We start from the raw sequence: 21,457 nt of genomic DNA on the forward strand, positions 1-21,457 counted from the left end.
TGGCGCCCAAAGGGTGGGACTCATTTCACCTAACTTTAACCGTCCAGAAGTGGGGCGCCTGGTCTAGTTGTCTGGTTGTCTAGACTGCCTCTGGGAGTCAACCAGAAGAGAGGCAAGTACCTCCAGAGATGGATTCCTCCCACCTGTCTTTAGCTGCTTATTTTAGGGTGTGATGAATCACCGTCTGGAGATGCCTATCTCTTTCCACTAGCCATAGAGGGAGTCTCAAAGATGAAATTAGAATTCATGGCTAGTTTGATGGCTGGAGTAGGGAGGAAGGTGCATCCGGGCCCAGTGTTTGATGAATTTTATGAGGAACATCCTTTGAAAATCCCAGCCTCGACTCCTAACATGTAGCAAATGTAGGCTAACAAGAGGAAAAAATGCATTACCAGATTGAATTAGCTTGGACAATTTTGGCTTTAGGATACAAGGGAATGAGGCTGCACTGATCGAATAAATTCTTTAACGTCTCATGAATGACATGGACAAAAGTCTACATAGTCCAAGAAACTGTGTGTATAAGGCACATCACAACCCAGTCGTACATCTATCAGGTGGTGTCAGCACAGGCAGGTTATTGCCATTGTCCTATCTGAACATAGTGAGTTTTCTATGTCTGCGGATAATTACAGAGATGGTGCACGGCTCTTTGAGACTATCGCATAAAACACATTTTAAGAGCTAGTTCGGATTCACCTCCAGAGGCAACAAATGAATTAGTGAACTTTACATGTTCTCATAATGAATTTCATTTTCAGCAGCACATTCGGGAAGAAGAATGCTGACAAAGGGAGAGACTGCAAGTTGTCAGAATGACTCATCCAACCCCTCATCAAAATATTTTCCTTTTTTGCTTCCTCAGTCCTTCCCCTCCTTTTTTATTTTTGAGTTAAAAAGACGCAATTGTTGCTTCAGAGTTCTCTTCTATTTCCCATGTCCATACTCACAATAACAAATTTTCCATTCTTGAGGTCTTATCTACCAACAGGCAACATGCTCGTTGTTCTTTGGAGGGACCTAAAAGACATTACGTGAACCTTCTGCGTAGCTGCTTTCTCACTGGGATTCAGGAGCAACAACGGGGATTTGGCCAACACAGAAATTTTACCCAGTATGGGGCAACTAATGCCCAAAATCTCTTACCTATCAGGAAGCCAGTGGCTCTGGTGAGGCATTTTGGAACCGGGGCTGCTGCAGCTCAGTCAGTTCGCAGACGTTTACTTGCCATCTATGCCATGTTCCAGGTGTCTCCCACACAGCCGAGGTGCATAATGGGGTGCAGAAAGGAAGCAGCAGCACAGCAGCCTTCAGCCTGACTTCTGGTCCAGGACGCAGTTTTCCTATATAGTGCTCGAAACAATGGCCTTTTGTGCTCTTCTTTGGATTCAAATATGCATTTCGCTTGATAAATCTTTGTTTAGAACTTACAGGTTCTGGGAAGTTACAAACTTTAGCTTGAAGTCTCTAATATTTGTTTTCACTGATACTGCCAATTGTGCTGGCAACCCAGTAGGAACTGTGAGCCTAAAATACTGTAAACAAAGGTGTAATCTGAAAGTCATGCTGTAAATACATTGAATTATCCCATTTGTACAGGGCATAAGTATTAGTTTACACAACTAATTTATACCACCAGCCCCTCAAACTCACATAAGTTGCAATTACACGTTCAATTAATAGCCTTGTGAATCTCGGTGCTGTAATCACGTCCTATGGTGTTGGTGTGCATGTCTTCTTCTTGAGAACTTGATATTGAAGGTTCAATGTTTTAAGGAGTTTTAGCATTGTTTTTCTGATTTGTACCATCTGATCTTAACTTTTGGAAAATATTTTTGTAGAGGGTTAATGAGGATGAGGCAACACAGCTACCGGATGTTGCCAGATACCGTTGCGTTGTAGGTATACCATCCAGACTTCTCCAAGCATTTCTCCCCTTTGGTCAGGAAGGGCTGAGGGCATTTAGTTGTTTGCACTGTAATGTCTCTTTTTCTCCCAAACACTTTACTCTCAAAGAGCTGAAAGAGCTCTATTGTTTTGACTTTCTCAGTGTCAGTTTGGAGAAGGCCCCGAGACGGCTGGCAGGTAGGTTCACTGTCTCACCTCCTTGGGCTGGTGATTAGGAGAGAGAGAGATTCATCTTGCCAATGTGAGTCAAAGCCATCCCTGGTGTCCAGTCTAACCCGCTCATTAAGACTTCCTCCATTGATGGAGAAAGACCAGCGCCTGCAGAGACTGAGTCATCCCAGTTCCCCTAAGCACAGAGCCAGGGGCTGTTTCTCGTGGACCTGTATTGCCACTGAGTGTCAAGGACGTGACTGGCAAAGTCACCCAACTTCTAGCTGTTGCTTCTTGAATGAGGTGGATCTCACCAGGCTACTGTTCCTTCTTTGTTCCCTGTAGAGACTACCAGAAGATGAATCAAAAAGGTCTCTGACATCTAGCTTGGTAGAAGCTCCAGTATAGCGAGGGTCAAAATTTAACAGTGTCAAATAGACTTCAGGTTGAGAATGTGCAGCGTTACTCCAGTGAAAATGCCACTGACTGCACAGAACATGAATCTGGTAAGCAAGTTCCTGGATGTAACCTGCTCTGTTTCGGTGGTGTTTTGTGGTGGTAAGAGAAGGTCGATGTGAAATGCTGCATGGGATTGTTCCTGGGGGGCATTTTGAGTCCTTGCATATGAGTCCAGACCCACAACTCAGTGAATGTGCTGGTGTTTCAGGTACAGAAATGATCCATTCATCACAACACGACTTGCATGGTGTTTTTCCACAGTTGGCTTTTTTTTTGGGGGTTACTTTTCCGCACCCAAAACAAGCCTGGTGAGAGAAAAAAGGAGAGATTGTGAAATTACCCCCACAAAGTGCAAGTCTGCAAAACATGTCATCATACACAAAAACCCACGAGACACAAAACCCCAAACGACACACTGCAAACAAATCACAAAGAGTTTCTTCAAAAATGTTTGCTAAACTATAATTAGCGTAAGTTAGGGGAACACTTCAAACCGTAATATATTCTAAGCCAACCTGCAAACAGAGCACTTTTGGATTCCTTTTTATTTCCTCAGTAGTTAGTATTTGCTGGGCTGTTTTGCATTTTGAGGAGCATTTATTGCTGCCAGGCAAACCAAACCCTTAAGCGCTTTAAATTAATATCCTGATCCTATCAAGGCCAGCTTCCCAAATGTATATAAGGGGTAGCATCACCGTGTCGCTTCAGCGGGATCTCTGTTCCTCTCCTGCAGAAGAGCTTCCCCTAAACTTTAATTTTCTGCCTTTGAATAAGCCACGATGAGCAGACAGGCGCCTACAGTGAGATCTGTCCTGGGACGAAGAGGTTTCAGTTCAGCTTCGGAGATATGCGGTCGAAGCTACGCCGCTGCTGCCTGCCAACCTGTCCGATGCGGAGCTGGTGCCTACAGCAGCAGGAGCGTCTGCAACCTGGGTGGAAACAGGAGAATTTCCTATGTGAACGGGGTCTGCGGTACTGGATGTTTTGGAGAGTTCGGCTTCGGTGGAGTAGGCTATGGTAATGTCGGAGGAAGAGTTGGCATTTGTGGCCCCAGGGGTTATAGTATTGTAAGAGGTTTCCCCGATCGCAAGGCTGATGGCATCCAAGGTATCTGCATTGATGAACGGCTTCTGAAGCCCCTCTGTGTTGGGGTTGACCCGCTGGAACATGAAATACGCTGTCAGGAGAAGGAACAGATTAAGACCCTCAACACCCAATTTGCCTGCTTCATTGACAAGGTGAGTGCAAATCTGCTCTGTACTTGCAATCCTTTGAGAAAAATAAAACACAACCAACCTCCTCCAAAAGCCCAGTCCAGCTCATGCCATGAATCACTGAGCTGAGTCCGTCCAAGGGTCCAGGTTCCCACAGAGCCAGGAGTGGGGAAGGGCTCATTTCAGACACATACCAGTCCTAGTATTTGATGGTGTTTGTGCCATGGCCACAGTAGCACTGGGATTTCTTGCAGGTGTCTCCCCTCTGGACAGCCCCAGTTCAAAGCTGGATTTCTCATTCCGGTCTTGCTCTAGGTCAGCTAGAAGTTACAGCTCTGGTCTGCTCATCTTTCTGTCCTGCATTAGATACTTTTTGCCCCTTGGTCTTAAATATAGCAACTTCCAAAAACAGTTCTGAAGGCAGAGGAGGTTAATCTTGATTCAGGCACCTAAATGTTGGACATCTAAGTCTGAGCTGTCACCTTAGGATCCCTTCGTAGGGAAAAAGCAACAAACAGGTCCCAACATCAGGGCACTCAACGTCATCCTAAAACACATCAGAGGCACCTGCCAGAGAAGATTTATTTGTATTTATTGGTGAGAAAGGCAGATTTAGACATGGGACTCTTAGATTTCTAAATAATTTAGACATATGACTTCTGGATTTATTAATAAGGGCAGATAATTTTATGATCATCATGGCATATCACCTCTCTCGTCCCAAAAATCCTATTCTTACACCTGCAGTTCACAGTAAGAGCAGACAGTTAAACCAGGTGTTGACTTACTGCATTCATCTCTGTATTTGAAGAATTGCTATTTTCCGGCCCACAGGTCCGATTCCTGGAGCAGCAGAACAAAGTGCTGGAGACCAAGTGGGGCCTCCTGCAACAATATGTCCTACCAAAGAAAGGGAAAAATCTTGAACTGTACTTTGAGAATTACATCTGTGACCTGCGGAAGCGCCTGGACTGCTTGCTTTGTGAAAAGCAAAAACTGGGCAGCGAAGAATGTGCCACAAGCCAGCTGGTGGAGGAGTTCAAGTGCAAGTAAGGACCTTCAGGTCTCCTCTACCTGTTGGCATTTCACTTCTGCTCTGGTTCATCTCAGGCAACACCTCCCAGACATGTGGCACGTCCCCTTTGGGGATGTCACGTTCTTCTGTCTCACTTGGAAGCTCTTTGCATTGTTAATATTCTCCTTCATGAAGAAGCTTCTGATCTTGGGATGGTCTAATGCTTGCTCTCCAGACACTGATCTGACAGTGCCTGATGGCAGTCTCTGAGCAAGCGAAGGTTGTTATTTCAACCTGATAGTTCATGTCTGTGTGTCTGATACTGTTGTCTGGCTCAGCCCTTTTCTTCTTTTCCAACAGATATGAAGAGGAAATCAACAGGCGTACAACAGTGGAGAATGAGTTCGTGGCACTCAAAAAGGTGAGGAGCTCAAAATACATGAATTGTTATACCTGTAATATATTTATGTGGTGTAAAACTTGGCTAAAATGATGCATTGTTAGCAAATGCCCAGAAAAAGTGTTATAGTGAGCAGAAGGAGGGAGGCCTGTGAAGAGGCACAGGGTGAGAGAGAGACAAACGCAGGTGAAAAGCAAAAATAATGTATCCTCAAAGCTTACATCTTCAGCAGTACAGCAGTACTTTTGTTACCCCAAGCACATTCCTGAATTGTAATTGGAGGGTGTATTTGTGGAAGGGGGACAGAGGGGGAGAGGTCACACTGGAACACCTGGTTCTAAGACGCTGGTTGTTTTCTGACCGTCCCTTCACATCCTTTATACTTGGACACCACAAAAGCAGAAATTATTTGAACAATATTAAAAAATTATGTTTTAATACTCCTTAGTCAATTCTGAGTTTGTATCTAGGTCCTAAGTAATAAATAAACTAATCCCTGTAAGTCATGTTGGAATGGTTTTGGTTTCCTTTAGGAAAACACCTTTAGGAGACACCAGGGCATCTTGACTCACCCTCTCACACCTTTTGCTCTTGAAATCTTGTTGAAACATGTTTCTGTTTTATTGTTGCTACCTCTGTGTTCTCTGTGTTTCTCCAACGTTTTCAGTGAAATTGGCCTGGAAACATGTCTTCTCTCTTTCAGGATGCAGACTGCATCTTTTTGAACAAGGAAGAGCTGGAGGTGAAGGTGGATCTGTTAAGAAGACAGTTGGAGTTGTTGAAATGTGTATTTGAGGAGGTGAGTTCCTCTGGTCTGTCCCAGGAGTTTGGTGGTGCTGTCTCTCCCTTCAGGTGCTCTAAAGTTCTAGAGCTTGAAATCCCTCTTGGATATCTGTCATCCAAAGCCCTGAATACTTCAAAGCATGGAACTACAAGGTTGATACAATATTAACATGATTATGCTGGAAATCAGGTTGTTCTCCCTTGCATAATGCAGCTCCAGGTATGAATTGGCTGTGTCCTAACTCTGCCCCTGAGAAGAGATGTGTCTGTCTAGTTACTCCGGACTGCAGCTGTCTAGAGAAACTCCCAGCTTAATCCTGTCATTAACATCAGTAAAGGAGCTGAAGATGACAGGATACCAAGGGTTAAGTCACGCATATTCCTTGCCATTGATGTGGACAGAATTGCTGCAGGTCAGCACGTAGGTCAGCAGCTGACATGTGGCAACCCATCCAGCGGCAAGGCTTTTCTGCTGAGCCAACCTGAGGGACATTTCTTGACTTGTTACATCCACCAGCTGAGCAGTGTGGCTCTTTGTTCCAGCCCTTCCTTCACTACGAAGTCTAAGAGTTGCTAACAGCTGACTAAGCCATTCCCCAACCTGTAGGAACGAGCTCAGGTAGATCGCCAACTATGCGACACTTCGGTCGTCGTGAAAATGGACAACAATCGAGACCTGGACATGGAAAGCATCATCAAGAACGTTGAATGTTGGTATCAGGAAATAGCCCAAAAGAGCAAAGAAGAAGTTGATGCTTTCTACCAGACCAGGGTGAGTAAGAAGCAATCTGGGTGTCTGCCTGGCAACTTAACAGGCTGCCGGTCAGAAACAACTGCCTTGTTTCTTGTTTCCAGTTTCAGGAGCTTCAGGATAAGAGGGGCAAGTATTGTGACGATCTGCAAAGCAACAAGTGTGAGATTTCAGAGCTAACCCGCATGATACAGAAGCTACAGTGTGAACTGGAGAATGTCAAGAAGCAGGTAAGAGAGGCCCAGAGGTGATGTTTCCAGAAAGGGGAATGTCTTGAAGGTCAGCTCTGTTATGGGGGAAGATGACATGTTGGCCTTCGATAGACTTTAGACCTGCCCTAAGCTGTAGCTGGAAAGTGTAGAGTTGAAGTGTGGATAGAGAGAAGAGAAGGTGATGTCTTCTTTTCTCTGTATTTAATTGGAAGTGCAAATTAATCCAAAACCAGAATGTCTGCAAATTAGGAAATAAAGCCTTGAAGTCACCTGCACTGTTATCCTCCTCTCTGACAGGTCTCCTGCCTGCAAACCTCCATCTGTGACGTTGAGCAGCGCGGGGACTGTGCCCTGAAAGATGCCCGGGAGAAGCACGTAGAGCTGCAGAATGCCCTGCAGAAGGCCAAGGATGAGCTGGCTTGCATGCTGCGGGATTACCAAGAGCTGCTCAATGTCAAGCTGGCCCTGGATATCGAGATTGCAACATATAAGACTTTACTGGAGGGCGAAGAGAGCAGGTGGGTGACAGAGAGTTCATCCATCTTCCCCTGAATGTCAGAGGCCAGAACGACTCCAACTCCTGAGTGAATTCTGCAGCTCCAGGAGCCTCCCAGGCTCACAGAGGAGGGAGAGGGCTGGAGAGATGGCTGGAGGCCATATAGGCCACCCTCGTGCCAGTAAAAACAGTTCCTGTCCTAGGGATAGTCAGACGTGTTATAACAAGGGATGTAGTGGGCTGGATGTATGGCTGGAAGTTATGAGTAATGTCAGGTTTGTAGATGTGCATGCAGCTGGTTAATAGAATAATGTGCATTTCTCTTCTCTGCCCTAACAGGATATGTGTGGGGAACCCCGTGAGCGTGTGTAAGTAACCTGAAGATTTACAGCCAAGAGGGTTTCTTATTTTGGGAAAGGCAGCTCATGGCATTAGCATTCTCTGTCTGCCCCAGCTCCCCCTGCCTCTGCCTCCCTTTTCCACTTCAGCCCAGGCTGATGATGAAGGTTTAGTCCCAGAAATCTCAAATACCTCTGAATTTAAAACAAAAATCAGCTTTTGGATGGAGTGAGGGGAAGGTCAAATTCATTACCACTTTCTACTCTTGGAGGCAACAGTGAGCTGTCCTGGAGAACCCTCCAGGCAACGCACTGGTGTTGCATTGAACCTGGGAAAGACTGCCACCAGTCAGATGAGCAACTGGGAACTGGGAGGATCTGCGAGGGGATGTGTTATGACACGGGGGAGGAGGTGGAAGGAGCAGGGGCTTAGATGTGTTGGACGAATCTGGAGGAAATCAGGTTTGGTTGGTTCTGTGACTCGTGAGACAACTTGCCTGCAAGAGTCTTCCAGTTTTCCTCTCTAAATAATTAATCCCATGGGCTGTCTTGCAGCTGTGGTCAGCAGTGGCTACAATATCCCCGATGACTGCGGAATGCTGGCTGCAAACGGGGCTGCGTGTGGCTACGGCTCCCTGGGGAGACGGTCCGGACGACACAGCTCCCAGAATGGAGGATTCAGCTCCCGGAGCGCTGGGATCCACCCGAAGAGAGTCATTAGCTCAGTAGCCAAGCAGTGTGTCCCAGAGGTGTTTTGCCAAGCTGGAGGGGTCAGCTGCAAAAATGGGGGATTCAGCTCCCGGAGTGGGGGGTACCCGGCTCGCACCGTCATCAGCACGGGCAGCGGGGGCTTGAATGCTAGGATGGGGGCTTGCCAAGCAGGTGGGGTGGTCAGCTTCGGAAACCAAGGCTGCGTCATCAGGCAGCTGGGGGGCTCTCCCGTTGTCGTTGCAAACAGCCCTGAAGTTGTGGGGTGCAACAACGGTGTGGTGGGGAACTACGGGGTTGTCAGAGAGCCGTGTGTTGTTCCATAGGGCCATCAGCCGGGGAGGTGGCACAGCCAGCAACGTCGGAGCGCAATGCTTAGATGCGCAGTTCCTACCACCGAGATGATGCAGGATAGTTTCTCTGCCCACTAGTAGCAACATTTGTCACCCAGCCTACTCCCACATTTATTAGCATCAGACATATACCCCACCGAGTCACGTTTTCAGAGTTCCCAACCCTAATGACACATCTCCCAAGCTTCTCCAGCAGGTGCTCAACACAGTATTATTTCTCTGAGTTTATAGTGTCTAGACTATCCCAGCTTTAAGGGTTTGCTTGTTGCGCTTGCCTTCTCTCTCTGGCTTTTCCCATAATGAGCAGATTCATTAACAATGTTCCTCCTTACGAGAAACCTCTTTTTCTTCCAGTGCCTCCCAAAGCATTTCAGAAAAGAGAGTGATGATTTAACTTTCCCAGGAGGCACTGCAAAGAGCAAAGAGAGCACTCTCCTTTCTTTCTTTTCTTTCTTTTTTTTTTTTTTGTCAAAGAAGAAACCCTGAGCTGCTAATTTGAGCTTAAATTTTAGAGAAGGCAATTTCAACTTTCAAAGCGCCTGCTAGTTACACCGCAGCCATAGGCTTTTTGTGGAATTTGCTTACGTATGAATAAGTAGTATTTTCATTTGCTTCTGCATGTTAGGGGTGGCTAGTTCAAAGTGTGCTGATTTTTAGAAGAGCTCACCCCCCCCATCCCTACCCCTGAAATGGCAAGGGAAGTTCCTGGTGCATAAAGCTTCTGAGTTGACATCTTGTGCTCGCATGAACAGAGCATCTTTCATTGACCGCTCAAACTTCCCAGCTTTTCAATAAACTGCATTGAAAGTATGTGGTTTGCCTCTGAATTTTTCCAAAGGTGGTATTTAAAGAAATTACAAAATGGGCCAAGGAGTGCTTTTTCGCAGTCTGTATGTCCACTGGAGGAGAAAGAGACCAAACAGATCTTTTGATTCTCTGTAGGCAGTTCAGAGCACGGTGGGACTCAGGTGCCGGGAGAGTCCAATGGTGTTTATTCTGTTTTATTTACCTCCTTATATCACATCACCTATAAGATGCTTTATAGCCCAAGTAACAACTAATGTCAAAGACTGCCAGAAACCACCAACACAGTTCTGAGCACTGCAAGATGATCTCTGCGACGAGTTTTCCAGCCTGTAGCTTCACTTACTGCTGCAACCTCAGAACAACGTATCTGTGCAATCCTTCCATGTCACAGCAGTTGAATGAAGACAGATGCCAACACTGACCTTCTGGGCTCAGTGGGCTTGTGATCAGGGCTGTGCCCCACCAGAGTCATCTGTATTTCAGATATAAAACCCTCTCCTTGAGTGCCACTGGGGCTGACAAAATGTGACTTTTACCCTGTGCAACTTAAAAGGCAGAGGGATGAGTTGTGAGATCTCGTGGCCCTAATGGGGTGGGACTGACTTTGTCTCAGTTTTGAAGTCTCCCATGTAGAAGCTCAACATGTAAGCTGGTTGCTAGGGGCTCATTTCATGGACAGAAACCAACACTTCTGTGGGGTGATTCATCTGACCAGACACAGGAGCCTAATTTAGTATGAAATTCATCAGTCTCTAGACTCTACTGACTGCATCAATTAGATCTCTCCTGGTTCTGCAGGCAGCCTGGGGCTGGCGCAAATGGAGACATCCCCACGCGAGGCGCCTGCATGGACTCTTACAAATACACCCCGCCTGTCATCTGCTGGATTCACAGACGTTATTATCACAGCGAATTTCTTTCTGTCTCCAGCACATGAAGAATTACAGGTCACACGGCATCACTAATATCCCTGCTCTCACAGGGCAAAATTATAATTGCAACCTAAAAAAAGTGAATATGGAAGACTGATGCAAGGAAGAAGATAAGCACCTTGGGGGAAGGGCATAAGATGCTATTTGTATGCTAAGAGTAGAAACTGTTTCATCTAATCTTGACCATCTGCGTGTCAGACTCTGGTGAGGTGAGGCAGCCAGTCCTCCACCTGAGCCCCTCTCTCAAGCAAGGAAACCCAGTTCAGCAGTTTATAGAACTTCTAAGTGGCTGCAATTAGACGAGATGGAGCCCACCTAGGTGGGTAATTTTGCATCTGAGCTTAATGCATTCACCACTTGCAAATGTAATTTGGAAAGATGGCAAGCCCGATGCCTAGAGGCCCTGCTGAGACATTAGGCAGCTCCAGTTAATCGTCTGAACATCACCGATTCCCTGGGCGGTTTCCAGTTGTCACTCTGGGCCAGCTGGTGTGTGCAGGACGGCTGTCCAGGAACCACCGTGGCTCCAAGTTTGGGTCTTCCTTGCGGCTAGGAGGAGGCATGGCTGTCGCTTTGCAATCTATAGCTGGAATGACTTAGCTTGGCTTTGTTTCAGAGGCCACTTCACTGGGTTTTGCTGTTGCTAAAAAAGACGGTTTCTTGAGAAAGAGGAGGTGGAGAAAACCACCTTTGGGTGGCTTTGGAACCTGGAGTTAGTCCTTACCAGCTGCTGCTGGTTGACTCAACCAGTTGGTCTTGCCCTTGCTTGCCTTCCCTCCATGGCCCTATGAAACAGGAACAGGCTTTGTATGATGTTCCCAGCCTTAAAGGAGTGAAAGCCCAACAAGGTTTTCCAGAGCTTTTCCCTCCTGACCACTAAGGTCGGGACACCAAGGAGTCCCCAGACAAGAGAAGACACAAGCCTGGGCTGTTGGCTTCAGTGCCTCGTTCTCTTGCTTCAGGGTGAACTGCAGACACGAGTCTAAAACAGCTTCCTAAGATTAGCAAGAGTGACTTCTCCCATTCCAACTGAGGAAGCGGTAGGCGACTGCCTAATTTCAGTGGGAGAATAATTATCTTTTAGTGGACTGAATAACAGAGAGAAGAAAGGAAGATGATACTGCCTCTTCCAAGACAAGGGCAGCTCCTTTCCTCCTCATGTTTGAGCCAACACCCAGATATACTTAGCTATAATTTTAGCAAGCCAAAGAGGAAAATGAAGGCTGCATTTATTTTTTCTCTGTGGCTACAGCTGAATGGGCTAGCTCTTAAGATCTTGTCACAGTAGCAAAAGGAAAAGATTCGTCTCAAATGGTTTTCAAACTACTCATTAAAGCTTGTAGTACAAGCTGAGGAACGTTTGCTGGTAAGTGATTGTTGTTTTTGCTTCCCATATTTTTGTTTTAAATCTTGAGGGTTGTTTTGACTATTTTTTTCCTCTTCTTTCTAATAGCAACTGTCTTAAACAAGCAGTTGTTTTTAAGCTGGGGAACTGGATTTTCTCTCAGTTAAAAATAACCAGAGAAAACCTTTTGATGATGGATAATTTGATAATTTACTGAATCTTTTAGTAAAAATATTAATAATTTAAAATTACCATTCCAATATTTTGATTCTATGAAATTTTTGGTTTTGATGTTTTGGCTGACCAATGCAAGCACTCCAAGCCAATGCCTACCACGGTCAAGGAGGTGAAGAAGAAAGTGGGAAGAAGCAAAGCCATCTAGACTAAGTGCATGGGCCAGGCCTTCATCATCCACAGGGACAGATGGGCTACTTGGAGGGTGTCCCCTCCAAAAAACAAAGAAGTCTTGGGTGTGTTGCAGAAAGAGCAGTATGAAGACAGTAGTGATTCTACTTCTCCGTCGGGCAACCTCCTGCAAAAACGTCACCGCCCTTCATAATCAGCATTTTCCATTTCAACCATCCCTGTCCAGGGTGGAACACTTCCGCCATAAATTCACCGTCGAAAAAGACAGGCTCGTCACTCTGACCCACTCACCCCAAACTTAATTTACAGACTAGAAAGGGTGAATCACCTTCTCCTAAACCATCTCTCTGCACTAAATACACCAGGACAAGAATGTGGGAAGAGGAGGAAGAGGTGGGACTCTTACAGGAACAAAGAGAAATAAATCTCCAAGGAAGTAATCTCTGGAGCAGGTCCCTGCAGTACGAGGCAGAAGAGATGGCACAACCACAGCATCAACTGAAAGAACACACTTCTCAGTAAATATTTGAACTGGTAATTAACTTGACTGGAATACATTAAATAAGGAAATGTTCTCTGAGCCAGGACTGTCATTTCAGCTTTTTCACTTGCTCACGATTCCTCCTGTGTGCGATAGTTATTATAATGTTCTTTCATGTCAAAAGCAGACACCACTTACCACTAGCCAAACAAAACCATGCAGGCTCAAAAGATGTTTATCTCATCCAGCCATGCCCAGCATAAGGGACATTTTCAAAGTTTGCCACTAGACGGGCTCTCTCCCTTCCTGCTCTGCCACTTTCTTCTCTCCTTACCTGGAATGAGCTAAAGATGCTGCACCTCTGTGGTCCAGCGTTGGACAACGGGTCTTTGAAGAGTTTTTAGCTCAGAAGCAGCAGAAAAGGCAAAAGGAAACTCATCCAGCTTTTGAATCACTAGCAACAGCAACAAATTTGAACAGCTTTACTGGAACAAGAACCCTCTTTGGTCTCTGTGCAAGTCTACGGAGACCTTGGTGGTGACAACACACAGGATGCAGTGACGCAGTAAAGCTGGCACAAGATGTGGAAGTCCATAGCAGAGTTTTGGCTGTAAAGATCTCAGAGGTTGCAGGGACCCCGGTGAGCACAGAAGGTTTGGAGTTTATAGCAGCAGAGGACCTTGCAGGATGAATCACGGTGATGGTGATCCTGGTCCCACTCATTCTGCATGCAGTGAAAACACCCAAAGCATCAGCAGAGATGAAAGCTCCCAGTAGTGGTACAGCTCTGGGGCTGAATCACTGGGGACTATGAAATACACAAATAAAGAAATCTCAGGAGCAAATCTGCCTGCTTGGCTGATAAGTTAGGAGCAGGAATTTTGTTTTAATCGGCAGTGAATTCCTTATAGAGCCAAACTGGCAAGTCCACAGCCACATCAGAAAGAGTTGGTTTGGAATATCCCACTTGGAAAAAAAAAATTAACTTATGTAATTTCAGCTTTTTATCCTAGGTGTTAAAAAAAAAGTTTAAATAGCTCAGAATATCCTGAAGGACAGAAGTTGTGTTTTTATGGCCTGATGACGCAGATGCAGATTTATTGCATTTTTTGCCATTACCCAGAGAGTCGTTATCAGGGATCATTTGCCTTCACTTTTTTCTTCAGCTATCCAATTTTCAAGGTATGCATCCAGCTCCCAGAAAGCGCAGTGGTTTTATCTCTGCTTTCTGACCCCTGGACCAAATGAGATGGTCTAGCTCTCTTCCTGAGATGTTGCTTTCTGTTCTTCAGTGACCACACCATTTACTATAATTACGAGTATATTATTATTACTCCAAGCACGCAGAGGAGACAACCATGTGGGGTGTCTCGTGGCTGCGCAGGTGGGAAATCTGAGGCTGTGTTTTCAGCCCTGCATCTGCAGCCCGAGGAAGTGGATAGACACTTTGCACGGCAGGTGGGAACAAACGATACCCAAAGAGCCTGCCACAGAGCAGACTGCAAATAAATCCCGGCAAGAAATTAGCCAGTAATTAGTTCCTCCTGTGAACGCTCATTCCTTGCAGCCAGACGGCTCCACAATCCACATTATATTCAAAAGCAAGTTGTTTCTTGTAATGTGGACAATATTACTAATGGGAGGGCGGGGGAAGGTTTTAGTCAGAGACCTCACTTGAAGAGGGATGGATCAGGGTAGGAGCAAGATGTTCTGAGCTTGTGGTCCAGGCTCAGCAAGTGGGTGGATTATGCTGGATCTTTGTCACCTCTGCTTCGTACAACTTCTTTCCTTTTAAGGTGATTTTAATGGAAACCCCAGTTTTCTTTGGATGCTTCAACTCAGCTGCACTAGAACAAAGTGAATGTTGGAGCTTTCTGTTTGGTGGTCAAACCAGGTCAGACCTGGCCAGCAAATTCTGACTTGGTCCCTAAATATGTTTGGGGGTTCAAGGTTTCTCGTCTACACCAATGAAACATTTTCAGGGGGTCTGCTCTTCTCAAAACACAGGACAGCAAATTTAACTTCCCTTCTCCACTTTTTCTAGGCTTGTGTCATTGAGGTGGCTCGAGGAAACTCCTAACTGCGGACGATACGATCCACAAGTCTGCTTAGAAGAAATGAAGGAAACCCAAACCCAAACCAGCAATGCAAACCAACTGGCTAGTTGAGTGTGGACTGCTTGGTGTCTGCGCACGGCTGGTCCTGCTTCGGCTCCCGAGGAGCTGGACGGTGCATGGCTTGCCACGACAGAGCCGCAGGGCAGGGAGGATTTGTTAAGGCAGGAGCTGGAATTGCTGAGATGTGTGTTTGAAGAGGTGGCAATTCTGCCCTTTCTATCCACAGGGAAATGCAGGTTATGTTTTTTCCTGGAAACACCCTCATCTTTAGCACAGCTCAGTTTAGCACAGACAGAGCTGGGTTTCGGAGCTGGAGTGTCGACATACCCAACATATTCACTAATAGGGCTTACGTGCTAGTTGCGTGTGGGAACAAAAATCCCAATGACATTCTTCAGAGTTCAGGTGCTACCTACATGGGGAATCCTCTGTCTACACCCAACGCTTACTGGCCGTGGTCCAGTAGGTGGATTTATCCTTTTTCAGGACTACAGGAGGCCTGGTATATTCCTCAGTGATGAATCACTCCAGGCCAGATTGTAGCTGCAGGACGAAGACTCACATTATACAATTAGTTCTGCATTTCCCCAAAAGTGATGCAAATGAGAGGGAATCCCTCAGGACTGCAGCTTTTTGCAACCTTTAGGCAGAAGCTTTGCAATGCCTCTGTCACTGTGAAAGTGGACAACTGGTGGGACACAGGCACCATCAGAAACCCCAGCGCCCAGAGCAGGCATGAAGGCTTTGTACCATAAATGAAGGACCCATCAGCTACTGAATGCCATTGCATAAGAGCAACTGCCAGCGCTGGAGGAGCCCAGATGTTGACCTAGCACAGCGTATTAAACAGGACCTCTGCCAGCTTTCTTGAAATGGGCTATTTTGTACAACAGAAACTAAATTAACAATGTTATTATGTGAAGAAAGTGGACAGGTGGAAGGGTAAGGCATAAAAACCTTTTACATTTTAAGGTGCTCTTTCAGTTCTGGGGTCAAGGAAAGAGGATTCAGTGTAAGTGAGAAACAGGCTCTGAGCACTCAGCATCCAAGACCTCCAGCCTTGGAGATGGGACCATGAGCTTGCCCCGCTGTGCTCTGCTTGTGGCAGTGACGAAGGGTTTGGGTGGGAAGGAGGTGCTACACCTTTGTAGCACAACAGGCAATTATGCCAAACCCAGTAGCAATCTCATAAGCAACTGGTTCTCTTTATCATGTACTCTTGGAGTAACTTGAAAGAAATCATTCAAAGGGGTTATGACATTTTGGTGACAGCACGCCTTGGGTGTTTCTCAGTCCTAAATTGAAATGAGGACAACGAAGCCACAGGTGTCATGATCAGTAATTAAAGGGAAAGTAAAGCCACCCATCTGTCCTTTGACAGGTAGCCTGTCTGCAGACAGATATTTGTGATGCTGAGCAGCGTGGTGACGGCATTTGCAAAAACGCCTGGGAGAAAGAACATGAAATGCTTTCTGCGTTAAGCCAAGGAGGAGCTGGAGGGCCAGGTGTGCAATTATTAGGATGTCTTGAACACCAAGCTAGCATTTGGTCATTGAGATTTCCACATGCAAGCCATTTCTGTATGGAGAACAAGAGAGGCAGGTGCTTAGCACTCCTTGGTATCACACGCAGTGCCCAGCAGGCGGATTACCCCATAGGATATTCAAGGAGAAAAAGCAACCACATAATAACAAGAACAAAGAGAATAACAAGGCAAAACACCAATGCATGGATGTTGCTTCAAGAAATTACACTGGTGTTCCCCAGATGAATCTCCTCAGCGCGTGCATCCCCACTGCGCGGAGGAGTAGGACTGGTGCCTGATTCATCCGGGATCACCTGGGTGCAGAGTTCAGAGCAGCTGTTAAATGAAATTGTGATTTTCTAAGGTCCCACTTAGTGCAGTTTCTTCTGAAAGCTGCAGATTTGCCTAGTAACATATTTCCTTTTGTCCTCCAGCAGAGGATGGCCAGGGAGTCCTGTTGGCACAGCTGTGAAAAATGTATAATTCACAGCAAGATTTTCTCTTTTCCATTTCTCTGTGCTTTTCATGGCTTTCTTTTCCAGCTACTGAGCACTGGGTTTTCTTCCAGTGCAGGTTCCCGAGCTGGGTGCAATGGATTCTGATAGGAGCCCAGCTGGCTTTTAAACTCAGTTTGGGCATATCTCTGGTCATGGAAGAAAGAGTTTCCTAAACCAGGGGGTTTAGGTCAAGAAGTGAAGGAATCCACCTCAGAAACACAGTGAAATCAAAGCATGACCTTGCATCTCTGAAGGCATAGGGATCTTGCACTCTGGAGGACATAGCTGCGGCAGAGAAGAGTTTAGCTTTGGGAGGGGGTATAATCACTACCGTTGCTTGCCTTTATCTCCCTGAATGTGTGGTTTGCTAGAAATTCAGAGAGTTAGTCTCTGGAAATGGAGGTTACAACCCTGTAGGCTTGCTGAACTGGGGAAATAAAGACTGTGGTGCCCAATGTTTCAGATGGCTGCTCTCCAGGGCAGATCGCAATGGGGCTTTAGGTAACTTTGGAGTAGCTGTTTCTGAATGTGAGGACTGCGACGAACAGAAGTTGTCTGCAAATTCCTCTGGGAGAAATACTGCTCTTCATCTCTAGTTAATCCAGCGGAGACAACCATAAAACAGAGCTTATGCACCAAGCTGCCACCTCTGGAGTGACACACTGTGAGTTTTTTGCGTGTTGGTGGCAAAATGAATCACGAAAGTGACTCCAACCATTCATTAAGATAATAGGTACGTCCTCTAGGAGCTATACCTTCTGTAATCTCCTTAATCTGAGTGTCCATCTGGAAGGCTTAATGAATGGGTGCTCACAAAGACAGCATTGCTGTTTCTCCTGGTTCTTCTTTGTCCTTTTATTTCGCTGAGGCTGGTAGCTGTGTACCGATACCACTTCTGCTCTTGGATCATGTCCCCGTGGCCCTGCAAAGCATGACCCCATGTCTCCAGATTCCCCTGTCCTGGTGACTTTATAAAACAACTTTTTGCTTGATGATACCAAGCTCTCTCATTGACTGTTCATGGACACCATGCCTCCAGCTTCAGCTTGGTGATGAGTTTTTAGGTAGCTGCATTCAGGTAAGAGGACTCCCATGCTAAAAAGTGGTTTTATTCCTTTATGTTATCTTGCCTGCCACGTCATTTTTACAAGGTCAGTAACAGTTCTCTACTGAACATCTCTCCTTGTCCCTCTCTGCAGAGCGATGCTTTTTAATTCAACATGGCACACAGAGATCATATTGCTGATAAAAGCTCTGGGTTCTCTGCTCTGCTGCCAATAAACTGCACGCAATCTTTGTGCATCACCTCTACTTCACTTTTTTTTTAAGAAACCTGTTTATAAGTTTGCAAAATTAAGTCTATTACACTAACCACACACACCGAACAGCTACTTTCTATGGTCATTATTACATATACTCATGTGCACACACAAACACAGATTTACAGCCCTATTGATGGGAACTAGTTTAAATTCAGTGGCTGAATTTCTCTCCTCCCACACTCTCCCCTTTCACTCAGCTGCTGGAGGGCATCTCCGGAGTCCCTGGTTGTCTCAGTGCATGAAGGAACAGGCTTTCTGGTTAAAAAAATCTGCATCACAGAAGACAGGAGACAACTGTCCCGTGAAACAGTACAGTGGTATGTCCAGCCTCCAGATATGATGCAGTTCTCCTGGATGCTTTTCACGAGGATTGCCCACCCTTCCCCAGAAAACCAATGGCAACCTCCTGCCCTTCCCTTGGCACGCGCTTGCCCTGCACCTGCAGTGACAATTCCCAGTGCTTAGTCCCGGCAGTTGTGCTTTCGTCAGGGCACTGCCATACCAATTCCACCCCATTACTCAGAGCCCTAATAGTCCATCAGGCCCCAAGCCTTAACACCAGGTTGGTCAGATGATGCAAAAGCACCTTACAAATTCCTATGCCAAAGAGGAGAACGTTACAAAGGAAGGGGGTGGACACCTGTGGTGTTTGGTACGAAACCTATTTGTCTCTTGCAAAATAAGATGGTAAATATGATCTATGAAGGAGAGCTTCTCGGCTTAGGTCACCTGGTAACACCATAGAAACAGAGATTTTAAAAATCCAAGCAGGCTGCCTCGTGCTAGTGCTGGCACCCTGCCTACTGCAGTCAAACATGAGAAGTCACAGCAGCTTTGTCTGAAGGATGCATGCAGCTCTGCATCCAACACCCCAGTTCTCCATTGCATGAATAAAGAAATGCCTGCAATATGAGAAAGTTGCCCTGAATGAAGCACCTGGAATTGCTGTCAGGGCACAGAGTGTGGCCAGCAGACACAGGCAGGGTGGACATCCAGCTCTGGCGAGTAGGTACCTCTCCATGTTCCTTGCATGAGACATCACCTTTAGGAGCGACACTCTCTTCTTAGCTTTCTGACATGATACCCCAACATCTTCCCATCAATACTGCTGACGTGACCGACATTGGTTACCCACAGTTTATTATCGTCCAGCAGAAAGGCTGCAGGAGGAGGGTAAAGTCTTTGGCAAGGTCTTCTCTGGCAGCACCGCAAATGCAAATGGTGCACACAGGCAGTGACCACCAACACTCTGGGAACGGCCTGGAAGGAACCTCAGGAATTATTTTGTCCATCTTTTTGCCCCAGAGCAGCATAAACGGCCAGGGACAAGCCATGCTGATGTTGAACAGCTACCGAGGAGCAAGGTTACTGGGAGGAAAGCAAGGTGCCCAATGGCTATGGAAAGAGCCCAGACCATCATCTCTATCCTGGTCCCCACAAATCCACCATCTGCTTTGATGTGGGAGCAGAATCAAGCTGCAGTTAAGAGACCAGGAACAGCCACCTTTGGAGAGCTGGACCCGTGAAACCAGAGGGAGATGACCCAGGGGCCTCATTAGCCATTTTAAGGGTGACTTTGTGGTCCCTTTCGCAAGGAGCCACAAAAACTGCCCAGCCTGCTGGGAGGGAGGGAGAGGTCCAGCACGGCCAAGCCCTGCCAACCCCATTTTCTCAGAAGAGGGTCTTAGAAAGTGATTTTCTCTCTGCGAGAAAGCAGACTTGGATGGCTGGGTTGCTACAGCCAGAATCATAACAGGAGGTTGGAAAAATCCCTAGGCTCTCCCTGTCTGCATGGATGGCTTTAAAAGGTCCCAATTTAGTAAGGTGCTTAAGCAGAATTAATTTATCGAAATGCATCTGGGTACATGTAAATCTCGAAAGTATAAGTCTCATTGAAGCCATCACAATTCAAGGCATACTTAGGGCCAAGGACCTCAGGGGTTTCCCCAGTTAATCTGGGTGTAAGCTGCTGCTTTAAACCTTTGCTGAATCCCATCAGCCTGAAAACAGCGGTTTCATCTCTTGCTTGTAAAGAGGAAGGTTAGTCCCTTTATACAGCTCTTCAAACACTATCCAACCTGCAATCAGCCAGGTCAAAGCATGGAGACATGAAGAAGGTCTCTACGAAGAAGACATTTGTGTCTGACTTGAGCCAGTGCTGTGCGTGTGTGTGGCCGATGAAATAAAGGTGATTGCAATCCTTCTTTTCAGAAGACCAAATCACATCAGAAAGCTTCCTCCTTTGAAGCTGATGTAACCAGTGCTCAGGGCTTCCATCATGTGACTGCAAACCGGCTTTGTGAAAGCTCAGCAGATGGAAACCACAAGCGCTGCCCTGAACCATCTCCCTCTGATGTGCAAGGCTGGGCAACTAGAAGAAGCCACTTCTTAGGGCTGCCAGGAGCAGCCGAAGGTTGAAGCGCAGGTTTGTTGCTTTCAATCCGCAGGGAAGCAGCCTGGCAGTACCTTGTACGTAAGAAGGGATCTCAGGGCTCTCAGCCAGTGGAGGCATGTGGACTGTTGTCCCACAGGCTGCCTTTTCCCTGCTTTCCAACAAGACCAGGGGCTTAGAGGGTCTACAGCCCTCAAACAGTGCGTATCTCACCCACAAGGCGCAAGGCACTCTATGTTGGGTGGCTGAGCGGAGGTATGGAGGGCAGCATGGAGCTGATGCAAAACAGACCCAGATTTCTCACAGCTGGAAAAACTGGCAAATTGCTACCTTAAGGATGAAGGGCTGTGTCTTTCTTGCCATGCAAAGGAGCTGGAGTGTCTTCCTGTGCTCCTGCTGGGCAGCAGAGCTCAGAACAGCGGCTGCCCTGGTCAACATCCCCGATGTCTCATCTCTGCCCCACAGCAGCTGCTCCCAGCCAGCGTGTGGGACTGAGGCATGCAGAAAGCAGGACCACAGCCTCTCGTGCTGGTGATCTGATAGCCTGGCTTCTCCTTGTTTCTCAGCTTGCCCATGGTTTGTGCCCACCTAAAAAGCTTGTGAAAGTCACGTTGAATGGACCTGCCTAAAGGTCCATACAACCTTTAGCTCACCCGTGAATGCCCTGTTCCCAGGCAGTGCTCCAGGCTTGGTTTCAGCCCACTCACCAATTGTCCTCCACAATGGTAGAACCAATACATCCGCACAAAATAAAATGAATTTCCAAAATATTTCCCCCTTTCACTTACCAGCGAGAGGTCTCGGTGCTTGGATTACCTTAGGCAGAATGACACGAAGGATACAGTGCCCAAAAGCTCTTCTGCTTTCTCCAACTATCTTAATCTCA

The 21,457-nt window shown here is 46.5% G+C and overlaps 1 protein-coding gene across 1 annotated transcript; it reads left to right on the forward strand.

Annotated features, from left to right (window-relative positions):
• Positions 1-3,296: 3,296 nt before the first annotated feature.
• Positions 3,297-8,760, forward strand: LOC104338544 (keratin, type II cytoskeletal 4). Its single transcript, XM_009944593.2, has 9 exons — positions 3,297-3,755; positions 4,566-4,780; positions 5,107-5,167; positions 5,850-5,945; positions 6,537-6,701; positions 6,785-6,910; positions 7,190-7,410; positions 7,728-7,756; positions 8,282-8,760. The coding sequence occupies exons 1-9, from the start codon at positions 3,297-3,299 to the stop codon at positions 8,758-8,760; spliced, it is 1,851 nt and encodes a 616-aa protein (XP_009942895.1).
• The last annotated feature ends 12,697 nt before the right edge of the window (positions 8,761-21,457 follow it).

Source organism: Opisthocomus hoazin, chromosome 32, assembly GCF_030867145.1.
Source record: "Opisthocomus hoazin isolate bOpiHoa1 chromosome 32, bOpiHoa1.hap1, whole genome shotgun sequence".
Taxonomy (NCBI): Eukaryota; Metazoa; Chordata; class Aves; order Opisthocomiformes; family Opisthocomidae; genus Opisthocomus; species Opisthocomus hoazin.

Coding starts and splice junctions, on each gene's coding strand:
- LOC104338544 (XM_009944593.2), top strand. CDS start 3,297: ATGAGCAGACAGGCGCCTACAGTGAGATCTGTCCTGGGACGAAGAGGT. Junction 3,756..4,565: donor TTGCCTGCTTCATTGACAAG/GTGAGTGCAAAT, acceptor TCCGGCCCACAG/GTCCGATTCCTGGAGCAGCA. Junction 4,781..5,106: donor GTGGAGGAGTTCAAGTGCAA/GTAAGGACCTTC, acceptor CTTTTCCAACAG/ATATGAAGAGGAAATCAACA.